Source organism: Salmo trutta, chromosome 14 (genome assembly GCF_901001165.1).
Source record: "Salmo trutta chromosome 14, fSalTru1.1, whole genome shotgun sequence".
NCBI classification, from domain to species: Eukaryota; Metazoa; Chordata; class Actinopteri; order Salmoniformes; family Salmonidae; genus Salmo; species Salmo trutta.
In genome coordinates this window covers 35,196,765-35,224,179 of record NC_042970.1, presented here as the reverse complement: position 1 = coordinate 35,224,179, position 27,415 = coordinate 35,196,765, and the positions used below count along the sequence as shown (strand labels likewise).

At 40.9% G+C, this 27,415-nt stretch overlaps 1 protein-coding gene across 4 annotated transcripts in view; it reads left to right on the top strand.

Moving 5' to 3' along the window:
* Positions 1-27,415, top strand: part of LOC115207911 (inositol 1,4,5-trisphosphate receptor type 1) — a 167,292-nt gene that overhangs the window by 1,721 nt on the left and 138,156 nt on the right. For all 4 annotated transcript variants that reach the window (XM_029775475.1, XM_029775474.1, XM_029775476.1 and 1 more), the window contains exons 2-3: positions 8,102-8,218; positions 26,898-26,968. In XM_029775475.1, coding sequence (XP_029631335.1) covers positions 8,127-8,218; positions 26,898-26,968 — 163 coding nt within the window. In that variant the 5' untranslated portion in view covers positions 8,102-8,126. The remainder of the gene's footprint in view (positions 1-8,101; positions 8,219-26,897; positions 26,969-27,415) is intronic.

The window sequence follows — 27,415 nt, the reverse complement described above, 5'->3', positions numbered from 1 at the left end:
TGTTCCTGTGATGTGCAAGGAATGTTTCCAAGAGACCATTCCCTGAGTGTCAAATATAACTTACCCAGAACATGGTTACCATGTTTTCAGAATTGAAGATAAGAATATTGTAGATGTGTTTCATGGGAGTGTTAAAAGAACATTCATGCGTCCAGTTTTCTGTGGTCAGTAGCCTCAGTTTCCAGGCTTCCTCACTGTTCGTGATGTACGAGACATGGGGGCATGGTAAGGACTGGCTCTTAAGGGTCTAAACACAGCATAGGACACAGCTTTACTCACTGGGCACTGTAAAACCTGCAGTACAGTAACTAAGCACTACTGGAGTCCAGACCATGTGTCATCCCAAGATGTCATACATTGTATTCTAACCACTGACCAGACTTGGGGTAACTTCCTTTACAATTCAGTCCAAGTCCAATAGAAAGTAATGGGCTGTTTTCACTTACTTGACTGAATTGAAAGGGGATTGAATCCAACCCTGATTGTAATCCAGCCTGGGTCAGTGTTACAATAACACAGTGACACCATAGAATTGGTTGAACTGATGGGTCTGTCACTCCCTCCACCATATAGCCCAGAGCAGGTCTAATAACCACAGGTGCATGGCCTTCCTGTTTCTCTCTGCCTCTCCTAATCATTAACTGTTTACCCCTCACCCACACGCACACACCAGGCTGGAGCATCAGATAGTGCCTGGCCCCATGCAAATCCTCCTGCTACCTCCCTCTCTGGGATTTCTCCTCAGCTAACAACAAACTTTCCCACAACTTTAGAGAATGTTCCCTTACGGGCCTCATTAGGTAATTAACTAATGTTGTCATAGGAATGTTCCTGTGATGTGCAATGAATGTTTCCAAGAGACCATTTCCTGAGTGTCAAATAGAATATACCCAGAACATGGTTACAATGTTCTCAGAATATAAGATATTCATGTTCTAGACACACTTCATGGTAACGTTGAAGAACGTGCATGTGTCCAGTTTTCTGTGGATTAGGAGAATATTCCATCAACGTCAAACTAAACATACACAGAACATGGTTGCCATGTTCTCAGAATATAAGATATTAATGTTCTAGACACTTTTCATGGGAAGGTTGCTGTGTATCAGTTGTCAGGATTGTCGCCTGATGGTCCCAAAGAACCCCCCCCCCCCCCCATTGTTACAGTTGCTGAGCCGATCAAGGTCCTGATTGGTGGACCACTTATCCATTCATATCTTTTTGTCTTTTGGCAAGGTTAGGGATACCCACACACAGTGCTTTTAACGTACATATTTGACATTGTGAATTTATTTATTTTTAATGTTGTCTCATTGCTGCAACTCCCCAAAAGGCAAAGGTTGAGTCATGCCTCCTCCGAAACATGACCCATCAAACTTAACACCCACCCGCCAGCCACACCAATGTCAGAGGCAACACCATTCAACTTACAACAGAGAGTCAGCTTGCAGGTGTCTGGTCCGCCACAAGGAGTCACTAGAGCACAATGAGCCAAGTTAAGCCCCCCCAGCCAGACCCTCCCCTAACCTGGACAATTGTGCGCCGTCCTATAGGATTCCCGATCACGGCTGGTTATGATACAGCCCAGGTCTGTAGTGACGCCTCTAGCACTGCGATGCAGTGCCTTAGGCTGCTGCGCCACTCGGGAGGCCCACATTGTGCATTTTCATAGTAATTATTATTCAACATGACCTCACCTGGGATTTGAACTCACAACCTCTTGATTCACTGTACTCCAATCATCCCGCTATGCCACCATGTCAGGTATCGGTTAATCAGACTATTCTCATTATTTATTTGATTTACTTATTTCAGCAATTTAAGAGCTTTCAGTATAGTTGTATAATGTTGGTGGGGCATGTTAACCTGTTTTTAATGATACTCTTGAATCACTATGATCAATTCAAATAAAATAAATTCTTCAGTATACTTTTAACAGAGCTGAGATTTACTTTAAAGTGCATTCACCCTATTGCTTACTCCTATCAAGTGGTTTCATCTACATGAGGGGTTAGGGTTTATTTTGGCCATGGCTGAAATATATTGGCCTAATAAGCACATGCCATAGAGAGATCCCTTATTGGGCATTCGTCATCATTGGTGCTGGTGGCCTGGGTTCGAGACCCGCTAGGGTAATCACCCTACTCTCACATTCTTAGCAATATACTCTAAGTCAGTTAATGTCATTATTTGGCAACAGTTACAACGCGCCTGTCTGATACAGTTGAAGTCAGAAGTTTACATACACTTAGGTTGAAGTCATTAAAACACATTTTTCAACCCCTCCACACATTTCTTGTTAACAAACTATAGTTTTGGCAAGTCGGTTAGGACATCTACTTTGTGCATGACACAAGTCATTTTTCCAACAATTGTTTACAGACAGATTATTTCACTTAGAATTCACTGTATCAGAATTCCAGTGGGTCAGAAGTTTACATATACTAAGTTGACTGTGCCTTTAAACAGCTTGGAAAATTCCAGAAAATGATGTCATGGCTTTAGAAGCTTCTGATAGGCTAATTGACATCATTTGAGTCGTGGGATGTATTTCAAGGCCTACCTTCAAACTCAGTGCCTCTTTGCTTGACATCATGGGAAAATCAAAAGAAATTTAGCCAAGACCTCAGAAAAATGATTGTAGACCTCCACAAGTCTGGTTCATCCTTGGGAGAAATTTCCAAACGTCTGAAGATACCACGTTCATCTGTACAAACAATAGTACGCAAGTATAAACACCATGGGACCACGCAGCCGTCATACCGCTCAGGAAGGAGACGCGTTCTGTCTCCTAGAGATGAACGTACTTTGGTGTGAAAAGTGCAAATCAATCCCAGAACAACAGCAAAGGACCTTGTGAAGATGCTGGAGGAAACAGGTACAAAAGTATCTGTCCCCACAGTAAAATGAGTCCTATATCGACATAGCCTGAAAGGCCACTCGGCAAGGAAGAAGCCACTGCTCCAAAACCGCCATAAAAAAGCCAGACTGCGGTTTGCAACTGCACATGGGGACAAAGATTGTACTTTTTGGAGAAATGTCCTCTGGTTTGATAAAACACAAATAGAGCTGTTTGGCCACAATGTCCATCGTTATGTTTGGAGTAAAAAGGGGGAGGCTTGCAAGCCGAAGAACACTTTCCCAACCGTGAAGCATGGGGTGTGGCAGCAGCATGTTGTGGGGGTGCTTTGCTGCAGGAGGAACTGGTGCACTTCACAAAATAGATAGCGTCATGAGGAAGGACAATTATGTGGATATATTTATGCAACATCTCAAGATATCAGTCAGGAAGTTTGGTTGCAAATGGGTCTTCTAAATAGACAATGACCCCAAGCATACTTCCAAAGTTGTGGCAAAATGCCTTAAGGACAACAAAGTCAAGGTATTGGAGTGTCCATCACAGAGCCCTGACCTCTATCCTATAGAAAATATGTGGGCAGAACTGAAAAAGCATGTGCGAGGAAGGAGGCCTACAAACCTGACTCAGTTACACCAGCTCTGTCAGGAGGAATGGGGCAAAAGTCACCCAACTTATTGTGGGAAGCTTGTGGAAGGCTGCCCAAAACGTTTGACACAATTTAAACAATTTTTAAAGGCAATGCTACCAAATACTAATTGAGTATATGTAAACGTCTGACCCACTGGGAATGTGATGAAAGAAATAAAAGCTGAAATCAATCATTCTCTCCACTATTATTCAGACATTTCACATTCTTAAAATAAAGTGGTGATCCTAACTGACCTAAGACCGGGAATTGTTACTAGGATTAAATGTCAGGAATTATGAAAAACGGAGTTTAAATGCATTTGGCTAAGGTATATGTAAACTTCTGACTTCAACTGAATACTGTAATTAAAATGAGTTTCTTAATCACATATGTTGGTTTTACATGGTATATGTGGTGTAGATTTAAAGGATACAGTTTTCTTTATAGAATGAGTAAATACTGAGAATTTGCGGTAGTGTAAATGTGGTCATAATTTGTGCTCATGGGGAAATCCTAGAGATGCCCATCTCTCAGTAAGAAACTCATTTTAATTTGATTTGTAATTGATACCAAATAATGGCATCATATCATCATATCAAATTGTATTTGTCACATGCGCCGAATACAACAGGTGTCGACCTTACCGTATTTAGCTAAGAATGTGAGAGTAGGGTGATTTCCCCTAGCAGGTCTCAAACCCAGGCCACCAGCACCAATGACCAACACCCTAACCACTTTCCCAATAAAGGATAGGCCTTGCTTATTGGGCCAGTATAGTTAGGCCCTGTCCTGTCCAGAAGAAGCACTACCCCCTCCTCCCTAGGCACTTGTGTAGATCTGAAATAACTTGATGGTTGTAAGCAGTCAGGTGAATGCACTTTGAAGTACATCTCAGCTATGTTAAAAGTACACTTAAAAAAAACATATTTTATTGATCATAGTGATTCAGCAGTATCATTAAAAGAGGTTAACATGCTCTCCCAACATGAGACAACTATACTGAAAGCCCTTAAATTGCTGAAATAAGTAAATCAATCAAAGATGAGAATAGTCAGATTAACCGAGACATGACACTGACATGGTGGCGTAGCAGGAAGATCGGCGTACCATAAACCAGGAGGTTGTCCGTTTTTTAAATCCCAGGTGAGGACTGTTGAATAACAATTACTGTATAAATGATCATGCACAATGTATTCATGTAGGTCAAGTATGTAAATTGAAACACTATGTTCAAAGCACTGTGTGAGTATCTCTATCCTTGCCAACAGACAAAGCTATGAATGGATCAGTTGTTCACTAATCAGGGCCTCGATTGGCTGGACAATAGTAACAAGGTGTGATGTTTAGTGAAACATATGGGAGAACGTTTCTTTGGGACCATCAGGCGACGTCCTGACAGCGCATATATATATATATATCCACAGCAAATTGGCCAGTCTTACCTGGTGTTGATTTGTCAGTGTACCATTTCAATTGTTGATTCAGCAGTTAAATTTAACTCTGTAAGACATTATCACTCAGTGGTGTAAAAGAACCCCAGTGTTGGTGTTAATAACCAGTGTTGAGTGTGAAAGTGCCATTGTTTCAGTTTTACTCTGTGGAGAGTAAAACATTCCCATCAAAACTACCGCCATCATTATCAGATTTGCCAGCACGCTGTACTGCAAGATAGACATTTTTAGGATTGTTTTTAATATCTGTGTTTTTGCATTTACATTGATTGATTCATCTTGTGTTACACAAAGATAAATAACAAACATTTTTCAAATCTAGTCTAATCAGTTAGATTTATTGCACCCATTAGTGAAATGTTTCCAACTGTTGGATGTCCTAACTGTCTGGATTCCAATAGGAATTATACATCACTTTGCAAGCCTGCATAATGTGTAAATCAGGAGGTTCCTAACACCGCTGTGTTAGGGTAAACCTTGGTCATCAAAGTAACGCCTTATGATATATTTAATGTATTGTCCTACTAAAGAGTTTTAATAATACATTTAATCTCCAGTAAGAACTCACTTGAAATCCACAGGACTGAAACTTCTTCTTCGGGTTTTATGGCGGACTACAACCCAAAAATGTGTAATGCAGCCACCAACTGGACAGGGTTGGGGGGGAAAAGTACAAAGAAAATCCATACTTGATGGGAAAACTAACCCAAATGAAAATAGTACATTGACAAAAAACAAAACTCCCACTTCTTCCTTCCTTAAAATCTCCATATTTCCCTTCTCGGGCTCTAGGGTCTGAGAGAGTGGTACAGCTTGTGACCATACTCCATGCAACTCCTCTGCCGAGAAGTTTTTCAGTCCCAGGAACCCTCCGCCTCATCCACAATGATATCTATTTTTCTGTACTTCGTCTCCACCTTGTCAGTGCCATTCATCTCCATAGCTATAAAGGCCACAAAGTCCACCTTCTTAACCTCCTATAATATATGTGTCCTACTGGTAAAAGGCAACACATGCAGCCTACAGTGAAGGCCTATCCACCACCATGGACTCTTTGGGAGCACCATTTGAACCCTCAACCCTTTTAACAGCTGATGCATAAGAAATTCTCTGGACATCCCTTGCTTTGGCAGAACTGAAAATTAACAAGTTCAACAAGCATGTCTCTGTCACGAACAAGTACCTGTCATGGGTGGTAACTCTGCAATTCACTCAAAGGCGCACTTGGAAATTATATTGGGGCGTGGCTTTCATGTTGTTATGGCCACCCGTGAGTGGAAGTGTTGTACCAGTTTAAGTTGTCTGGTTATGTTAACTGAGTTTGAGCTTGTCTACTGTCAGTCCTGAACTCTTTGTAAATGATTACATAAGAGCATTTGGCAGTAAAGACTTGTACCTATTGTTGCAATGTCCTTAATTCAACATTAGCGATATTGTGAAGTGATACGGACCTCTTCACATAATTGTAAAAAATACTATGAGGTGTTATTGCATACACCATTATACACTTCCTAGTGTTCAAAATTCCATATGAGGTGTTATTGCATAACACTGGCAAAGTATAACAGCGTCAGTACTAAGCACAGTGTTAATTTAGCACTGAAAAGTGTGGACCCGTATAGACACTGACCAAGTGTTACATTTAACAGTGTCATCAGGTTTCCATCCAAGCTTTTTATGCGAGTAAAGTACATGTCGGATAAAAAATGTCATGACCGGCCTGATGGAAACAGCACACTTTTCTCTAAACTTTCCAAATGTCAACAAAACAAAATATTCTAGGCAAGGTGGGATCTTTTTGTCGGTACAATTATGTGAGAAATATTGGTGGAAATACTTATATGCAAATATTGCTATAGTAACCATCATATCGAAATAATAAACTTGGAGTCACGCATTGACATGTGTGGTCTTTTAACTACGACTGGTCGGGAATCACGCTGTTTATTAGGCTACAGAGGAAATACGTTCTGATGAACTTCACAGGGTGGTGAAAGTGCAAGGTTATGAGTTTGTTGCTCCTTTCCAATACATATCGAGGGTTTTATTTTGGTGACATGATAATCTGTGCTTGGCTGCTGTTTGACAAATAAAAATATTCTTCATCGTTTGTCCATAATAATAATCTCATCATGTGATCTCTAGCTGGAGCGCACGTGCCAATACCAGAATGGGCACACTTTATAACACACTTTTTTTGTGAGACAACCATCAGTAGAGTGAAAATGCAATAGAAACCCATTTAACTTGTATCTTTTTATACGGTACATGGGAATTTAACATCAAAAGTTATTATGTGCACTACGTCATTATGCACAGGCTTTTATCTGCAACAGGTCAGTTTGATGTGAAAGTGCGCATATTATTTTCATGCGGATTTTAGAATATTTACATGAAAATCTGTTGTCAATTGGATGAAAACCTAGCTAGTGTTGATTTAACACTGGAGAATTTGCTGTGCAGAAATGTTCTTGAAATGTGTCTAGACTACTTTTAATATCTTCTGTTCTGAGAACATGGTAACCATGTTCTGTGCATATTTGGCGGGAATATTCTCCTAATCCACAGAAAATTTGACACAAATGTTCTTGCATTGTTCTCATGAAACGTGTCATGAACAATATCTTATTCTGAGAACATGGCAACCATGTTCTGTGTATGTTTGGCGGGACGTTGATGGACTTCTCTCCTTACCCACAGAACTGGACAGGTGAATGTTATTCAAAGTCCCATGAAATGTGTCTAGAACATTGAAATTGTACATTTTGAGAACATGGTAACCACGTTCTGGGTCTGTTGGGTTTGACATTAAGGGAATGTTTTCTTAACTCTAATGCCAAAAGATGCTAAAAAGGTTCCCAGAAGGTTTTTGCTAACATATATAGAATGTTCTTCTAACTAATGGAAGACTGGACACTCAAACATTACGGGAACATTACGGGTTAACATTACAAAAACGTTCTTTCTGCCTAAAATTGTTAGCTGGGAAGACATAACAAAAATGAAGACTCACACATATCACTCTTTGGGTCCTGGGTTATTCCTGACCGTGTGACCTGCCCAGTTCAGAAATGTATTTTTTTTTCTCTCCATTTAAAAAAAAAAATGTGTGTTGTGATTCTATTTGTAGCAGTACTTCTCCTTGCCTCTCCTCTCCTCCAGGTGTGGCCCTGTGTGTGTGTGAGACATGTCGGATAAGATGTCCAGTTTCCTACACATCGGGGACATCTGCTCCCTGTATGCAGAGGGCTCCACCAACGGCTTCATCAGCACTCTGGGGTGAGTTCATTTCACCTATCCCTTTTATCCTTTAGCTATTATCACTGATTGGCAAACATGGATACCATCTATTGTAGTCATTTTAAATAGTGCCTATATCTTTCCCATTCATTTGGGATGGAGGAATCACTGACATGTGGCTACAGGAACATTAGATCATTTACTTAATTAGATATGAATGTAAGTCGACACAATTTTTCACTTTGAGCACCTGCCCCTCCAAAGGTCTGTGCACGGTCCTGAGTGATCAAATCAAATTGTATTTGTCACATGAGCCGAATACAACAGGTGTAGACCTTACAGTGAAATGCTGTTGTTTAGAAGCCTCTTGTACCTAGACTTGGCGCTCCGGTACCGCTTGCCGTGCGGTAGCAGAGAGAACAGTCTATGACTTGGGTAGCTGGAGTCTTTGACAATTGTTAGGGCCTTCCTCTGACACCGCCTGGTATAGAGGTCCTGGATAGCAGGAAGCTTGGCCTCAGTGATGTACTGGGCCGTTGGCACTACCCTCTGTAGTGCCTTGCGGTCGGAGACCGAGCAGTTGCCATACCAGGCCGTGATGCAACCAGTCAGGATGCTCTCGATGGTGCAGCTGTAGAACCTTTTGAGGATCTGAGGACCCATGCCTAATCTTTTTAGTCACCTGAGGGGGAATAGGTTTTGTTGTGCCCTCTTCACAACTGTCTAGGTGTGCTTGGACCATATTAGTTTGTTGGTGATGTGGACACCAAGGAACTTGAAGCTCTCAATCTGCCCCACTGCAGCCCCGTCGATGAGAATGGGGGCGTGGTCAGTCCTCTTTTTTCTGTAGTCCACAATAATCTCCTTTGTCTTGATCACGTTGAGGGAGAGGTTGTTGTCCTGGCACCACACGGCCAGGTCTCTGACCTCCTCCTTATAGGCTGTCTCATCGTTGTCGGTAATCAGGCCTACCACTGTTGTGTCATCTGAAAATTTTATGATGGTGTTGGAGTCGTGCCTGGCCGTGCAGTCATGCGTGAACAGGGAGTAAAGGAGGGGACTGAGCACGCACCCCTGAGGGGCCCCTGTGTTGAGGATCAGCGTGGCGGATGTGTTGTTACTTGCACTTACCACCTGGGGTGGCCCGTCAGGAAGTCCAGGATCCAGTTGCAGAGAGAGGTGTAAAGTCCCAAGGTCCTTAGCTTATTGATGAGCTTTGAGGGCACTATGGTGTTGAGCGCTGAGCTGTAGTTAACCCCTGTGCGGCGGGACGGACATCCAGCGAAAAATCATATCGCCATTAGCATAACAAAATTTAATTAAAAAAAAATTCTATTTTTTTTTTCAAATTATATTGTTTTATAGATACACCTCTCCTGAATCGAACCACGTTGTCCGATTTCAAAAAGGCTTTACAGCAAAAGCAAAACATTAGATTATGTTAGAGGAGTACATCGTAAAAGTAGCCACATAGCCATTTTCCGACCAACCACATGCATCACAAATAACCAAAAAACAGCTAAATGCAGCACTAACCTTTTACAAACTTCATCAGATGACACACCTAGGACATCATGTTACACAATGCATGCATTCTTTTGTTCGATAAAGTTCATATTTATATATAAAAACAGCATTTTACATCGGCGTGTGACGTTGACTAACTATTTTCCCTCAAATGCATCCCGGGAAACAGTGCTACAATTTACTCAATTACTATTCGAAAACATTTTTAAAATATAATATTGTCATTCTAAGATTTATAGATGAATATCTCTTGAAAGCACCTGTAATACCAGATTTAAAAATAACTTTACTGGGTAATCACACTTTGCGATAAAAGGGGATGCGATACTCAGAAAATTACCTAGTAAATACAGCTCTGCGCCATCTTGGAACAATCGCATATCACATCTAATCTTGTATACTATTGTCAATAATCCCTTACCTTTGGTTGTCTTCATCAGAAAGCACTTCCAGAAATCCCAGGTCCACAACAAATATATTTTCGTTCAAAAAGTCCATCCTTTATGTTCCATTAGCTTGCTGTTGTTAGCGCGTCTGAAGGCTGATCCAAAACCTTCGTCGGCCGCGGGACAGCCATTTCGAAAAAAAACATTTTTCCCCCATTTTAGGTTCGTTCAAACGTTGTATAACATAAATCTTCAGGGCCTGTTTCAACAAGGGAGCCAATAAGATTCGAGGGGGACGATTGTATTGCGTTTCAAAACGTTTCGAAAGGAGGGGTAGACAGGGCCGCCGGCGTCATAATGGTGATGGCCCTCCTCCTGTGACCAATGTCAACAGCGTGTCATTCTGTCAATTTCCACAGTAGAAGGCTCAAACCACTTTGTAAAGACTGGGGACATCTAGTGGAAGCAATAGGAAGTGCTCAATGAACCATAGCTCACGGTGTGATTAATAGGCAAAGATGTGAAGTTGAGTCCACAATTCAGAATTCCACTTCCTGTTTCGATCGGTCTCGGGGTTTTGACTGCCATATGAGTTCTGTTAAACTCACAGACACCATTCAAACAGTTTTAAAAACTTTAGGGTGTTTTCTATCCACAAGTATTAATTATATGCATATCCTAGCTTCTGAGTTTGAGTAGGAGGCCGTTTAAAATGGGCACACATTTTTTTCAAAATGCGCTGTGGCGCCCCCTATCCTAGGGTAACGCCAAGAGGTTAATGAATAGCATTCTCACATAGGTGTTCCTTAGTCCTGGTGGGAAAGGGCAGTGTGGCGTGCAATAGAATGCATCATCTGTTGGGGCGGTATGCAAATTGGAGTGGGTCTAGGGTTTCTGGAATGATGGTGTTGATGTGAGCCATGACCAGCCTTTCAAAGCCCTTCATGGCTACAGACGTGAGTGCTACGGGTCGGTAGTCATTTAGGCAGGTTACCTTAGTGTTCTTGGGCACAGGGACTGTGGTGGTCTGCTTAAACATGTTGGTATTACAGACTCGGACAGGGGGAGGTTGAAAATGTCAGTGAAGACACTTGCCAGTTGGTCAGCGCATACTCACAGTCCACGTCCTGGTAAAACGTCTGGCCCTGCGGTCTTGTGAATGTTTACCTGTTTAAAGGTCTTACTCACATCGGCTGTGGAGAGCGTGAACACAGTCATCTGGAACAGCTGGTGCTGTCATGCATGTTTTCAGTGTTATTTGCCTCGAAGCGAGCACAGTTGTTTAGCTCGTGTCACTGGGCAGCTCTCGGCTGTGCTTCCCTTTTGTAGTCTGTAGTGGTTTGCAAGCCCTGCCACATCTGACGAGCGTCAGAGCCGGTGTAGTACGATTCGATGTTAGTCCTGTATTGATGCTTTGCCTGTTTGATGGTTCGTCGGAGGGCATACCGGGATTTCTTATAAGCTTCCGGGTTAGAGTAACGCTCCTTGAAAGCGGCAGCTCTACCCTTTAGCTCATTGCGAATGTTGCCTGTAATTCTTGTCTTCTGGTTGGTGTATGTACGCACAGTCACTGTGGGGAAGACGTCCTCGGTGCACATTGATAAAGCCAGTGACTGATGTGGTGTACTCCTCAATGCCATCGGAAGAATCCCGGAACATATTCCAGTCTGTGCTTGCAAAACAGTCCTGTAGCTTAGCATATGCTTCATGTGACCACTTTTTTTCCTGACCACGGATGCCGTTCAAAAGCAGTCAGCTGGATCTATTCAGCAGATGCCATGGGTCTTGAACTTATCTGGGCATTAGGCCAGTTTTGAGGTCTGAAAATGTCTGACACTTTAATTTTGGAGGGAACTATCCCTTTAAGGGTGAATTTATAGCTTAATTTAAACTTGAAATGGTCATAAAGGTACTGCCATCAAAGCTCTGCAGTACATATATAAAGGACTTTTGTCTGTGGTGGATGTGGTGTGTGAGTCCCCATATTAAAATGAGTGTGTTTGAGAGAGGAATGCTGTGGAGATTAATCACAGAAGAGATGGTGTAGACTGTGTGTCAGTTAACTTCTCTAGGGTAGGGGACAGTATTTTGACGTCCGGATGAAAGGCGTGCCCAAATTAAACTGCCTGCTACTCAGGCTCAGAAGGTAGGATATGCATATTATTAGTAGATTTGGATAGAAACACTCTGGCGTTTCTAAAACTGTTTGAATGATGTCTGTGATTATAACAGAACTCATATGGCAGCCAAAAACCTGAGAAAAATCCAACCAGGAAGTGTGAAAATCTGAGGTTTGTAGTTTTTCAAGTGATTGCCAATACAGTGACTTAGGAAGTGCAAAATTAACCCTAAGGCTTCCACTAGATGTCAACAGTCTTTAGAACGTTGTTTCATGCTTCTACTATGAATATGGAGAGAACAAGAGGTCCTGGAGTCAGATGAGTGAGAAAATGACATGAGCTCAGAGGCGCGTGCTCACATGAGAGTTAGCTGTGTTCCTTTTCTTTTCTGAAGACATTGGAATTGTCCGGTTGGAATATTACTGAAGATTTATGTTAAAAACATCCTAAAGATTGATGCTATACATCGTTTGACATATTTCTACGAACGTAAATAGAACTTTTTTTGACTTTTCGTCATGACATTTTGCGCACGCTTCCTGCATTTGGAGTAGTGGACTAACGCGCGAACAAAAAGAAGGTATTTGGACATAAATTATGGACTTTATCAAACAAAACAAACATTTATTGTGGACCTGGGATTCCTGGGAGTGCATTCTGATGAAGATCATCAAAGGTAAGTTAATATTTATAATATTATTTCTGAGTTTTGTTGACTCCACAAAATGGCGGGTTTGGTTCCGTGTCTGAACGCTGTACTCAGATTATTGCAAAGTGTGCTTTCGATGTAAAGTTTTTTTTAAATCTGACACAGCGGTTGCATTAAGGAGAAGTGTATCTATAATTCTTTTGAATAACAGTTTAATATTTTATCAATGTTTATGATGAGTATTTCTGTAAATTGATGTAATCATTCACCGGAAGTTTTGGGAGGCAAAACATTTCTGAACATTACACGCCAATGTAAAATGGGGTTTTTGGATATAAATATGTACTTTATCAAGCAAAACATACATGTATTGTGTAACATGAAGTCCTATGAGTGCCATCTGATGAAGATCATCAAAGGTTAGTGATTAATTTTAGCTGTATTTCTGTTTTTTGTGACGCCTCTCATTGCTTGGAAAATGGCTGTGTGGTTTTTCTGGTATAGGTGCTGTCCTAACATAATCTAATGTTATGCTTTCGCCGTAAAGCCTTTTTGAAATCGGACAATGTGGTTGGATTAACGAGAAGTGTATCTTTAAAATGGGATATAATAGTTGTATGTTTGAGAAATTTGAATTATGAGATTTTTGTTGTTTTTGAAATAGCAGAGTGCCAAATTAAAAACAACAAATCTCATTATTCAAATTTCTCACACATACAAGTATTATACACCATTTTACAGATAAACTTCTCATTAATCCAACCACAGTGTCCGATTTCAAAATGAATCACTAGCCTTTGATCTTCATCAGATGACACTCATAGGACTTCATGATACATATTACATGTATGTTTTGCTTGATAAAGTTCATATTTATATCCAAAAACCCCATTTTTACATTGGCATGTAATGTTCAGAAATGTTTTGCCTCCAAAACTCCCGGTGAATGAGCACGTCAATTTCCAGAAATACTCATCATAAACTTTGATAAAAGATAAACTTCTCCTTAATGCAACCGCTATGTCAGATTTCAAAAAAGCTTTACAGCGAAAGCAAACTTTGCAATAATCTGAGTACAGCGCTCAGACATCAAACAAGCCATACAGATACCCGCCATTTTGGAGTCAACAGAAGTCACAAATAGCATTATAAATATTCACTTACCTTTGATGATCTTCATCGGCATGTACTCCAAGGAATCCCAGTTCCACAATAAATGTTTGTTTTGTTTCGATAAAGTAAATTTATGTCCAAATACCTCCTTTTTGTTTGCGCGTTCAGTCGAGTAATCCAAATCCACTGTGCTCGCGCAGTAAGTTCAGACGAAAAGTCAGTTATATTACAGTTCGTAGAAACATGTCAAACGATGTATAGAATCAATCTTTAGGATGTTTTTATCATAAATCTTCCATAATATTCCAACCGGACAATTCCTTTGTCTTCAGAAATGAAAAGGAACACACCTAACTCTCACGGGAGCGTGCGTGATTGAGCTCATGTCATTTTCTCAGTCATCTGATTCCAAGCGCTCTTATTCTCTCCCCATTCACAGTAGAAGCATGAAACAATGTTCTAAAGACTGTTGACATCTAGTGGAAGCCTTAGGAAGTGCAAAATGACCCCACAGACACTGTATATTAGATAGGCAATCACTTGAAAAACTACAAACCTCAGATTTCCACACTTCCTGGTTGGATTTTTTTCTCAGGTTTTTGCCTGCCATATGAGTTCTGTTATACTCACAGACATCATTCAAACAGTTTTAGAAACTTCAGAGTGTTTTCTATCCAAATCTACTAATAATATGCATATCTTAGCTTCTTGGCCGGAGTAGCAGGCAGTTTACTACGGGCACGCTTTTCATCCGGATGTCAAAATACTGCCCCCTACCCAAGAGAGGTTAACCTCTTGGGGAAGTTTATCGTGGCTGGGAGGTACTGGCACGAAGGGGTGTGTGTCAGGTGGAGGGGTCTCTACTTTGCTCAGGGGCCCCTCTGCCTTCGGCCATCTGTGGGCCACTGATAGAGAGTGGTTTGGAACAGTTGGATAAATGACGTTCCCACTTTTCCCAAAGAACAGGGCTGGGAGAACTAAGCCCTTTGAAGTGGAGGTCTGGTCCTGGCTGGCTCCATGACCATGATAGTATGTATAATTTACTGGGAGACTGGGACGAATTGGAAGTTAGTGGGAAGCAATGAACACCATGATAAGGTGTGTGTGTGTGTGTGTGTGTGTGTGTGTGTGTGTGTGTGTGTGTGTGTACGGGCACCAGCATGCTTGTGCATGTGGACGAGAGAGAGAAAAAGTACATAGGACCATAATACCAGTGATTATCAACAGCGAGAATGAATGGTTCTAGTCAAGGAACAATTGAAGCCTGGAAAAATATGCTTGACTCTGTAAATAATAATCTCAGCTAAAGCCCAACACGTACACATAACAATTTATACAGCCCAACACATACAAACAATTGGATTGGATGGAGACATCTTGGCTGGTTGGGGGAATGGGATGGCATGGGAGGTTGGAGGTGGAGGCACACTTTTTTTTATTTCTCTTGTGTATATATTGAATTTATTATCACTTAAACTTTATGATTTGATCAACACACACACACACACACACACACACACACACACACACACACACACACACACACACACAACTTCTCCATAAGATCAATCCCACCTGACTTCTAGAGGCTCAGTATCCCTGGAACCCCTTGCTGCACATGAAAAATGGATTAGACTGAGTCATAGCAGAAAGAGACCTCACTGCCTCCACTGAGTTGTTTTACTATCCTTGTGGGGACCAAACAATTGATTCCCATTCAAAATTCCTAAAATTAACCTTAAACCTAACCCTAATGTGAATTGTAACCTTAAACCTAAGCCTAAAATAGCCTTTTCCCTTGTGCAGCGTGGCACAGCTCCTTCGAATAGAGTTGATCAGGCTATTGATTTTGGCCTGTGGAATATTCTCCCACTCCTCTTCAATGGCTGCGCAAAGTTGCTGAATATTGGCGGGAACTGGAACATGCTGTCGTACACGTAGATTCAGGGCATCCCAAACATGCTCAATGGGTGACATGTCTGGTGACTATGCAGATCATGGAAGGACTAGGACATTTTTAGCTTCCAGAAATTGTTACAGATCCTTGAGACATGGCCGCGCATTATCAAGTCAACATGAGGTGATGGCGGCGGATGAATGGTACAACATTTGGCCTCCAGGATCTCTTCACAGTATCTCTGTGCATTCAAATTGCCATTTATAAATTTACATTTACATTTTAGTCATTTAGCAGACGCTCTTATCCAGAGCGACTTACAGTAGTGAATTCATACATTTCATATATATATTTTTTTGTGTGTTCATTGTCCGTAGCTTATGCCTGCCCATACCATAAAACCACCGCCAGCATGTGGCACTCTGTTCACAATGTTGACGTCAGCAAATCGCTCGTCCACACGATGCCATACACGTGGTCTGTGGTTGTGAGGCCGGTTAGACGTACTGCCAAATTCTCTAAACAACATTGGAGGCAGCTTATGATAGAGAAATTAATATTACATTTTCTGGAAAAGCTTTGGTGGACATTCCTGCAGTCAGCATGCCAATTGCATGCACCCTCAAAACTTCAGACATCTGTGGCATTGTGTTGTGACACAGCTGCACATTTTAGTGGCCTTTTATTGTCCCCAGCACAAGGTGCACCTGTGTAATGATCATGCTGATTAATCAGCTTCTTGATATGCCACACCTGTCAGGTTGATGGATTATCTTGGCAAATGAGAAATGCTTTTTGTCTTATGGAACATTTCTGGGATCTTTTATTTCAGTTCATTAAACATGGGACCAACACTTTACATGTTGCTTTTATATTTTTGTTCAGTGTACTTTTTACTCCATACATTTTTCCTGTCACCCAAAAGTACTCACTGCATTTTGAATGCTTAACAGGACAGGAAAATGGTCCTCATCTAGAGAACATCCCTACTGTCTCTGATCTGACGGACTCACTAAACACATGCTTCATTTGTAAATTACATCTGAGTGCTGGAGTGTGCTCCTGACTATCCGTAAATTAAAAAAAAACAAGAAAATCGTGCCATCTGGTTTGCCTAATATAAGGAATTTTAAGTGATTTTCACTTTTTATATTTGCGTATATTTTTGCAATTACATTTCCTTTGATACTTTAGTATATTTAAAAACAAATACTTTTAGCCTTCTACTCAAGTAGTATTTTACTGGGTCACTTGAGTCATTTTCTAATAAGGTATCTTAACTTTTATTCAAGTATGATAATTGGGTACTTTTTTTCCACCACTGTCACAAGGATAGTAAAAACAAACACAATCTCACACATACACACAAAATATAATACAACTTCAAAAGTCAAAGAATAGGAGCTTCAGGCTTTAACATGACCTACACATCTACAGAGCTGGGAACCTAATGCTACAGCTTATGGAGAAACTCCTTTTCAAATTCACCATCAGTGTGCTCTTTAACCTCTTACCCCCAATCCTTCAGGGATAGGATGGCAGGGGAGAGAGATGAGGGTATTGTCATAGACCCTCTTTTCTTACAGGTTACTATTATACAATAACTGCTGAAATGAACCCTAAACACACAGGTCATGCTCTGATACCATGTCATTATGACAAATACACACGGTTGACATCCCTTGCCCTCTCCAAGAACCATCTTGCGCTCGCACACACACACACACACACACACACACACACACACACACACACACACACACACACAGGCACACTGCAGTAATCACACTCAAAAACCAAGATGCATGCATGCAACACACCATTAGAAGTGTAGACCCAACAGATGGCCTTCTCCAACTCTCACGAACTGGAGTAGAAAGCCTGATGGGACAAATCAAAGGTTAGAATTTGAACAATGCAGTATGATTCCAGGGCTTTGTTCTTGTCTTTTAGGATGCCTGTTCTCTTGTCCTGACGAGCAGCTGTTAAAGTAGGAGGAATGTACAGTAACTGGAATTGGACAGTAACAAATAGGGTCAGACAATCAAATTTTTATCAGTGTGTGGACACTCCACGAGTCCACAGGAACACGACTAGGATGGATGTGGGATCTGGCTGGAGTCCAGGCGATCTTTATTCCGAGCCATTAAAAAGCTAAATTTGTCACCGACAGGAATGCTAGCTTGTCCACCCACTGGCAACAGCCAACTAATCCTCACTCTCATTTCTTCATCATTGTGTGGACTGTGGAAGAGCACTGGCGATACAAGAAACATCACAGTGAAATCACAAGTATGTGATTGGTTTAACAGTAGTGACTAAGGGAGTCAGGATAAACAGTTTCTCTGTAGTTGAACGCAATGAAAAGTGTACTTTTTATGGGTCCAATGGTGCTTTATTGCAGGATCTCGTGCTGACAATGTGCTTAGATCAAATCAAAATGTATTTGTCACATGCACCGAATACAACAAGTGTAGACCTTACCGTGAAATGCTTACTTACAAGCCCTTAACCTGGAATTTCTTATTGTGTTAAAATACAAGCCCTCGATGTGCAAAGTTGCAGGTTTCCTACAAATATATGAATAACCCATGTGGAAAAATGTTTACACCGGCTCAATTCGATTTTATGTAGCAAAATTTGAAATGGTATTTTGTACATTGGATAAAAGTAAAAACTCAGCTAGAAAATGGTATATCATACACTTCAGTTGAGGAACAATGGGAAACTAATTCTGCTTTGAAAGTTGATCAACTTGTAACCCCACTTTTGAGAAAATGGCCCTTAAATGTTTCAGTACACCTACTCGAGAGCTAGTTCTTCTTTGTCTACACCCATTCAACATCGTTCACACTCTGTTAAGCATTAGCCCTACCCATCATTTAAGGATTCACATGTGAGGCCATGTGCTAAACGGAGTGAATAAGGGCATCCCGAGTGGTGCAGCGGTCTAAGGCACTGCATCGCAGTGCTAGAGGCATCACTACAGATCTGGGTTTGATCCTGAGCTGTGTCGCAGCCGACAGGGAGACCAATGAGGCGGTGCACAATTTGCCCAGTGTCGTCGGGGTTAGGGGAGCGTTTGGCCGGCTGGGATGTCCTTGTCCCATCGTGCTCTAGTGACTCCCTGTGGCGGCCGGGCACGTGCGCGCTGACTTCGGGCGCCAGCTGTATGGTGTTTCCTCCCACACATTGGTGCGGCTGGCTTCCGGGTTGAGCGAACAGTGTGTCAAGAAGAAGTGCGGCCTGGTAGGTCGTATTTCGGGGATGCATGGCTCTCGACATTCGCCTGTCCCGAGTCCGTGCGGAAGTTGCAGCGATGGACAACACTGTAACTACCAATTGGGGAGAAAAAAGGGGTAAAAAAATACTGTGAGTAGGTAGTGTACTAAACAACCAAAGATTTCAAGACTAAAGGCTGGTTTATACTACGTCTGAAGACAGTCGTTTCAGTGACATCATGAACATTTTGTCGTTCAACATCAAACTTGTTGTCATTATGAAAAAGTATAAACACAAAAACGGTAGGCTGCATCACATCAGCAGCCTGGTGGTCCAAAATAGCATACAGTGGTTGCTCCACTAAAAGTTTTGCGATTATGCTGCAGGACTTGGAGGTGATTTGTGGTTAAGTACGGTACCCTGCGTCACCACTTCATTGCTCCAGACCGGCGCAAGGGGGAGTTAGAGCGCTGATTATGCTTTTGGGTCCTACTGTGTCTCTGACATTGAATGGGCGACATAAACCTAAATAGAAACCGATAATTGTGCATGACTAAAATATTACTTACTAAAACTGTTGTTACACAAAGGTTTTTATTTTATTTTGTTAGGGTTATTATGCTCTTACTGTAGTGCTGTAGCCCACTCCCGACCAGTCACATTGTACAGCGCCTGAGTGGCGCAACGGCGCATAGCAGTGCAAGTTGTGTTGCTACAGATGCTGGTTCAATACCCGTGCCGGCCTTGACTGAGAGACCAATGAGATGACTGTAGGTGTTTGGTTTCTCTCCCTGTAAAAACAGAAATAAATCATTCTAAATGACAAACTGGCTTTATTTACAAATTAGTAACAATGTTTCACCCATGTTCAAGAATGACCTTCTTGCTCATTTTACGTTATTTGAAAACAAAATCATCTCCGAAATCTTTTTTTAATTTTTTTTAAACGCAATTTAAAAAAAATTGTATTATTAATTTACAGTTATATAAAAGTCTCCTGGATTTTCTCACAGATATTTTTAATCCTGTTATTTGCAGGACAATCTATACTGTTGAAGTCGGAAGTTTACCTATATATATTTAAACTCCGTTTTTCACAATTACAGACATTTAAACCTTGTAAAGATTTTCTGTCTTAGGTCAGTTCGAATCACCACTTTATTTTAAGAATGTGAAATGTCAAAATAATAGTAGCGAGAATGATTGCTTGATTTCAGCTTTTATTTCTTTCATTACATTCCCAGTGGATCAGAAGTTTACATACACTCAATTAGTATTTGGTAGCATTGCCTTTAAATTGTTTAACTTGGGTCAAACATTTCAGGTAGCCTTCCACAAGCTTCCCACGGTAAGTTGGGTGAATTTTGCACCCATTCCTCCATACAGAGCTGGTGTAACTGAGTCAGGTGTTTTGGCCTCCTTGCTCGCACACGCTTTTTCAGTTCTGCCCACAAATGTTCTATTGGATTGAGATCAGGGCTTTGTGACGGACACTCCAATACCTTGACTTTGTTGTCCTTAATCTTATGGCTTGAATCCCGTTAGCGGGATCGATATGACGACAGCCAGTGAAAGTGCAGGGCGGCAAATTTAAAACAAAAATCTCATAATTAAAATTATTAGTATTATACACCATTTTTTAAAGCTTTACTTCTTGTTAATCCAGCCACAGTGTCTGATTTCAAAAAGGCTTTACGGCGAAAGCAAACCATATGATTATGTTAGGTCAGCGCCTACACACAAAAAAACACAGCCATTTTCCAGCCAAAGAGAGGAGTCACAAAAAGCAGAAATAGAGAGAGAATTAATCACTAACCTTTGATCTTCATCAGATGACACTCGTATGACTTCATGTTACACAATACATGTATGTTTTGTTCGATAAAGTTCATATTTATTAGAGGTCGACCGATTTTTATGATTTTTCAATACCGATTATTGGAGGACCAAAAAAAAAAAGCCGATACCGATTTAATCGGCCTATTTTAATTTGTTATTTATTTGTAATAATGACAATTACAACAATACTGAATGAACACTTATTTCAACTTAATATAATACATCAATAAAATCAATTTAGCCTCAAATAAATAATGAAACATGTTCAATTTGGTTTAAATAATGCAAAAACAAAGTGTTGGAGAAGAAAGTAAAAGTGCAATATGTGCCATGTAAGAAAGATAACGTTTAAGTGCCTTGCTCAGAACATGGGAACATATGAAAGCTGGTGGTTCCTTTTAACATGAGTCTTCAATATTTCCAGGTAAGAAGTTTTAGGTTGTAGTTATTATAGGAATTATAGGACTATTTCTCTCTTCGATTTGTATTTAATATACCTTTTGACTATTGGATGTTCTTATAGGCACTTTAGTACTGCCAGTGTAACAGTATAGCTTTCGTCCCTCTCCTCGCTCCTACCTGGGCTCGAACCAGGAACACCTCGACAACAGCCACCCTCGAAGCGGCGTTACCCATGTAGAGCAAGGGAAACAACTACTCCAACTCTCAGTGCGAGTGACGTTTGAAACGCTATTAGCGCGCACCTGGCTAACTAGCTAGCCATTTCACATGGGTTACACCAGCCTAATCTTGGGAGTTGACAGGCTTGAAGTCATAAACAGCGCAAAGCTTTGCGAAGGGCTGCTGGCAAACACACGAAAGTGCTGTTTCAATCAATGCTTACGAGCCTGCTGGTGCCTACCATCGCTCAGTCAGACTGCTCTATCAAATCATAGACTTAATTATAACACACAGAAATACGAGCCTTCGGTCATTAATATGGTCGAATCCGGAAACTATCCTCTCAAACAAAACATTTTTCCTATCAGTGAAATACGGAACCGTTCCGTATTTTATCTAACGGGTGGCATCCTTAAGTCTAAATATTCCTGTTACATTGCACAACCTTCAATGTTATGTCATAATTACGTAAAATTCTGCCAAATTAGTTCGCAACGAGCCAGGCGGCCCAAACTGCTGCATATACCCTGACTCTGTTTGCAAGAGAAGTGACACATTTTCCCTAGTTAAATGAAATTCATGTTAGCAGGCAATATTAACTAAATATGCAGGTTTAAAAATGTATACTTGTGTATTGATTTTAAGAAAGGCATTGATGTTTATGGTGGGAGCAACGTGTACCTAAGCGATTATATGCAACGCAGGACAGGCTAGATAAACTAGTAATATCATCAACCATGTGTAGTTAACTAGTGATTATGATTGATTGTTTTTTCTAAGATAAGTTTAATGCTAGCTAGCAACTTACCTTGGCTTCTTACTGCATTCGCGTAACAGGCAGGCTCCTCGTGGAGAGCAATGTAAAGTAGGTGGTTAGAGCGTTGGACTAGTTAACCGTAAGGTTGCAAGATTGAATCCCCGAGCTGACAAGGTAAAAATCTGTCGTTCTGCCCCTGAACAAGGCAGTTAACCCACCGTTCCTAGGCCGTCATTGAAAATAAGAATGTGTTCTTAACTGACTTGCCTAAGGTCTAAAAAAAACATTTAAAAAAAATAAAAAAAAATCGGTCGGTTTGCGCCATCAGTTCACAAATCCAAATTCAGGACGCGCAGGTCAGACAAACTAAAAAATTTCCATTACAGTTCGTAGAAACATGTCAAATGATGTATAGAATCAATCTTTAGGATGTTTTTATCGTAAATCCGCAATAAAGTTTCAACCGGAAAAATCCTTTTTCTTCAGAAATGCAATGGAACTGGGCGACCTCTCACTTGAGCGCGCATGCCTGAAGCTCATGCCCTGCTGGCAGTGTTCTGACTCCAGGAGCTCTTATTCCTCCCCACTTTACAGTAGAAGCCTCAAACAAGGTTCTAAAGACTGTTGACATCTAGTGGAAGCCTTAGGAAGTGCAAAATGACCCCACAGACATTGTAGTTTGGAGAGGGACTTAATTGAAATACTACAGACCACTCCCTGTTTGGATTTTTTCTCAGGTTTTTGCCTGCCATATGAGTTCTGTTATACTCACAGATATCATTCAAACAGTTTTAGAAACTTCAGTGTTTTCTATCCAAATATACTAATAATATGCATATCTTAGTTTCTGGGAGTGAATAGCAGGCAGTTTACTCTGGGCACGTCAGTCATCCAAGCTACTCAATACTGCCACCATCCATAAGAAGTTAAGCCATTTTGCCACAACTTTGGAAGTATGCTTGGGGTCATTGTCCATTTGGAAGACCCGTTTGCGACCAAGCTTTAACTTCCTGACTGATGTCTTGAGATGTTGCTTCAATATATCCACATAATTTTCCTGCCTCATGATGCCATCTATTTTGTGAAGTGCACCAGTCCCTCCTGCAGCAAAGCACCCCCACAACATGATGCTGCCACTCCCGTGCATCACGGTTGGGATGGTGTTCTTCAGTTTACAAGCCTCCCCCTTTTTCCTCCAAACATAACGATGGTCATTATGGCCAAACAGTTCTATTTTTGTGGTATGACTGAGTGGTATGACTGCTGCGTGGTCCCATGGTGTTTATACTTGCTTACGATTCTTTGTTCAGATGAACGTGTTACCTTCATGTATTTGGAAATTGCTCCTAAGGATGAACCAGACTTGTGGAGGTCTACAATTTTTTCTGAGGTCTTGGATGATTTAGTTTTGGTTTTCCCATGATATCAAGCAAAGAGGCACTGAGTTTGAAGGTAGGCCTTGAAATACATCCACAGGTACACCTCCATTAGGCTAATTGACATAATTTGAGTCAATCAGAATCTTCTAAAGCCATGGCATAATTTTCTGGAATTTCCAAAGCTGTTTAAAGGCACAGTCAACTTAGTGTATGTAAACTTCTGACCCACTGGAATTGTGATACAGTGAAATAATCTGTCTGTAAACAAATGTTGGAAAAATTACTTGTCATGCACAAAGTAGATGTCCTTACCGACTTGCCAAAACTATAGTTTGTTAACAAGGAATGTGTGAAGTGGTTGAAAAACAAGTTTTAATGACTCCTACCTAAGTGTATGTAAACTTCCGACTTCAACTATATATGTGTGTTTCTCCCGAGTGGTGCACAAAGAGATTGCCTTGCAGTTCTCCAGCTGTATCCACTGAAAGCGCGCGAGGTTCAAGGCACGAGGGCAGGGGGAACGGGATGAGCCGCAGAGCCGCGCACAGAAGACAGACCTAGCCCATGGGGAAGGGGGGGGGTGGACCTCCACCCGCCACACTGGGTAGCACAGGGCCACACTTTTAAGGGGCATTGCACTAATAAGGGCGCTAACTTGGGAAATGTTCCCGCTGTTCTTAGTGCCAGTCTGCATGTTCAAACTAAAACAATGTAACTAATAATGGCATCTTTATGCTTTCGTTAATAAAATAATGATACAAATATTATTTCAAAATGCCAATGTTTATTTAGTTATGAATAATGAATTACTATGGGAATAAATATCACTGAATTACAGAAATATCCTCCATATGAAATTATTGGCGGAGAGTCACGTCATATTTTTCGATATAGTGTAGGCCTACCATAGGCGACATGAGTCTCACTGGTGTTGAGTAATGTGCTGTTAAAAGTGGTGTAGGTCTTATTTATTTAAAGAGCATATTGAAGTTAGAAGCAATAGGATTTGAAGCAATAGCCTACAACTATTTTAGCACTGCTTCGCGCTGGTCTGAGACAAGCATGGGGACTGGTCTTGATAAATCAATTAGATTTTTATTTTGACTGAATCTCCGTTTGGGTATTGGTTAGACTACAATTCGGGTGTAGAAATGTTATGCTCTTAGTGCAACCTTTTATTTAACTAGAAAAGTCAGTTAAGAACAAATTATTTTTTACAAGGACCGCTTACTCCTTCCTCCCCATCGGGGAATTGAACCCCGGTCTCCCGCGTGCCCGCATGACACAGGGATTCTTTAGCAAAATAGCCCAGTACTGTAGCCTTCTCCCAACCATCACATTGTACAGCGGCATATTTTCCGTTCCGTCCTAACGGAAATCCAGAGGGTTTTTCGTTTTTCTTGGAATAGAAACACCATAATATTAAGCAAATTTAATTAAGCAAAATTTCTTAATCAGTCCCATATACTATGTTCTTCCAAAAAGGTTTTTAAATTCTCTAGTACAGCCACTATTGAAGGCTATCAAATGCTTCTCAAAGATGCCTTCTGGTGGTCAAACTAGCATTAATGGTAAGTGGTTGGCACTTAAATAATGTGTCATAAAATTATGCGGCACCATGCAAGCTGTGCCGCATTATGCTGCAACTTTTAAAGGACAGACCACTGTAACTGGTGTATTTTAACACCAATAAACCCATCCGTTTAAAAATGAGTTTACTATATATCAGTCTAGCAAACCAGGCAACCAAAAGCAACTTTCCGAACAATGTTTTGGTTCGTTTCTAGCTTGTTACCTGCATTCCAGTTCAAATAATGACCATATCATATAGCTGACAATGTCTTGACTTGTATATGTATTACAGGAAAATAAACTCACAACAGGATCATTATTTGCAAGTTAATGGCGAGCTAATTATAGAAAATAGCTTACGGTTGTGAGTGGGATGAAATAAAAGCAGGGCATTCTTCCAGAGAATTTTAGAACTTGGACACTGTCTTGTTGTCCTAACGTTATATCCTAATTTGACTTTAGTGCAGGTCATGTTTTTCTTCACATTACCGTCTCTGGTAAACGCACACTATATCAAATAAATAAAATCTTACGTTTATTTGTCACATGCACAGGATACAGAAGGTGTAAACGGACAGTGAAATGGTTACTTGCATAGTGTAGTCATTTGTTTAGACATGTAGATAGCTAAACAATGAACCATAATCCCAACTCATAATGTTACTACCCTACATGAATCGGCAGGTAGCCAAAACTAACCAACAAGGTTCAATGTTAGCTAGCTAGCTAACATTTGGCTATAACTAGCAATGCAAATGCCTCTGAGGTACGAATAATATTACTACACAGATCATACACGTAATGTTAGCTAGCAAGCCAGCTAGCTAACATTAGCTAGCTAGCTAACAGTACGCTTTAACTTGCAATGAAAACAACTTTCTGACAAAATTAAGAACTTATAATATCTGAAAATGTAGCTAGCTAGACTCTTACCTGTATGCATGGATGAATGCTTCTGTCACGGATGCCATGGTTGCCCTTAGTTTAAAAATGTAATCCGGAGACAGGTGATTTATACAACTGCTTTCTGTGTGTTCTCTTTTTGACTCCCTCTGCATATTTGCAATCAAAAAACAGAATTTTCTCCTTAGCTATCGTACGCTCCTCCCACTGGACAATCCATTGATTTCAAAACTCGGTCCTCCATAAAGTGGAGTGCATTAGCGACACTTTCGCAGTTCTTCGTGATATCTTTCAAAAAAGCTACGTTAGAATGGATTACCGACACATATTGAGCAGTTATAGACAGAAGTGTGCTACATGGCAGACCAATCCAAACTCAACTTTCGGCATGTTCAGCCAATCATGGCAAGCGGGAAAGTTCCTGTCTTTTTTCCGTGGCTAAACCAACTAGGCTCGTAATTGTACTATTTTATTCATATTGACAAGTTCGTTATTAAGGTAGTGAGGTGCGACATACACCTAGTTTCCTGAAACGAGCCACATTTGTTTAGAGCCAGGGGGTTATATATTAAAAATAAAGAGAGCTGTGTGAGTGCACATTTGTATGTGTGCATGAACGTTTCTAGTATATTGAAACGGTTTATGTTCATTGGCATGTTAAGGGTGTATGTGGACTATCTGTGTTTCTGACTTGTCCATGATTGACATCCGTCATTGTCTCTTCTCTCCATAGGCTAGTAGATGACCGCTGTGTGGTACAGCCCGACACAGGGGACCTAAACAACCCCCCCAAAAAGTTCAGAGGTAAGAGAATGGTACACTCCCCTCTCATTCTACTATAGCAGCTTACGCAGCATCACGTCACCTCAGTAAATCCAGCCTGTTTACAGTGTATTACACTGCGTTTCTCTGGTGATAGCACCAGTATCTCTCCCTGTCCACATGGACTTCAAAAAGTGCTGCTCTCTTTGACACTGTGTATAATTTTGTCTATCTTTCCGGCTCAGATGTGATTCTGTGAGAATAGGAACATATTGAGTCTCATGAAGGGAGATGTGTCTCTGGCTTTTGGGTTATTTCTATCCCCATAACAGGAAGTACAACTGAACTCACGACCTTTAAGTCTCAGGTCAGGGGTCGTTATCACCCATGGAACATTTTTGGCCTACAAAGCTGATGTGCGATGTGAGTGTGTGTGAGGCTGTGACTGTAGCCTCTGTCTTTTTATAGGGTGGGTTTAATTCCTGAATG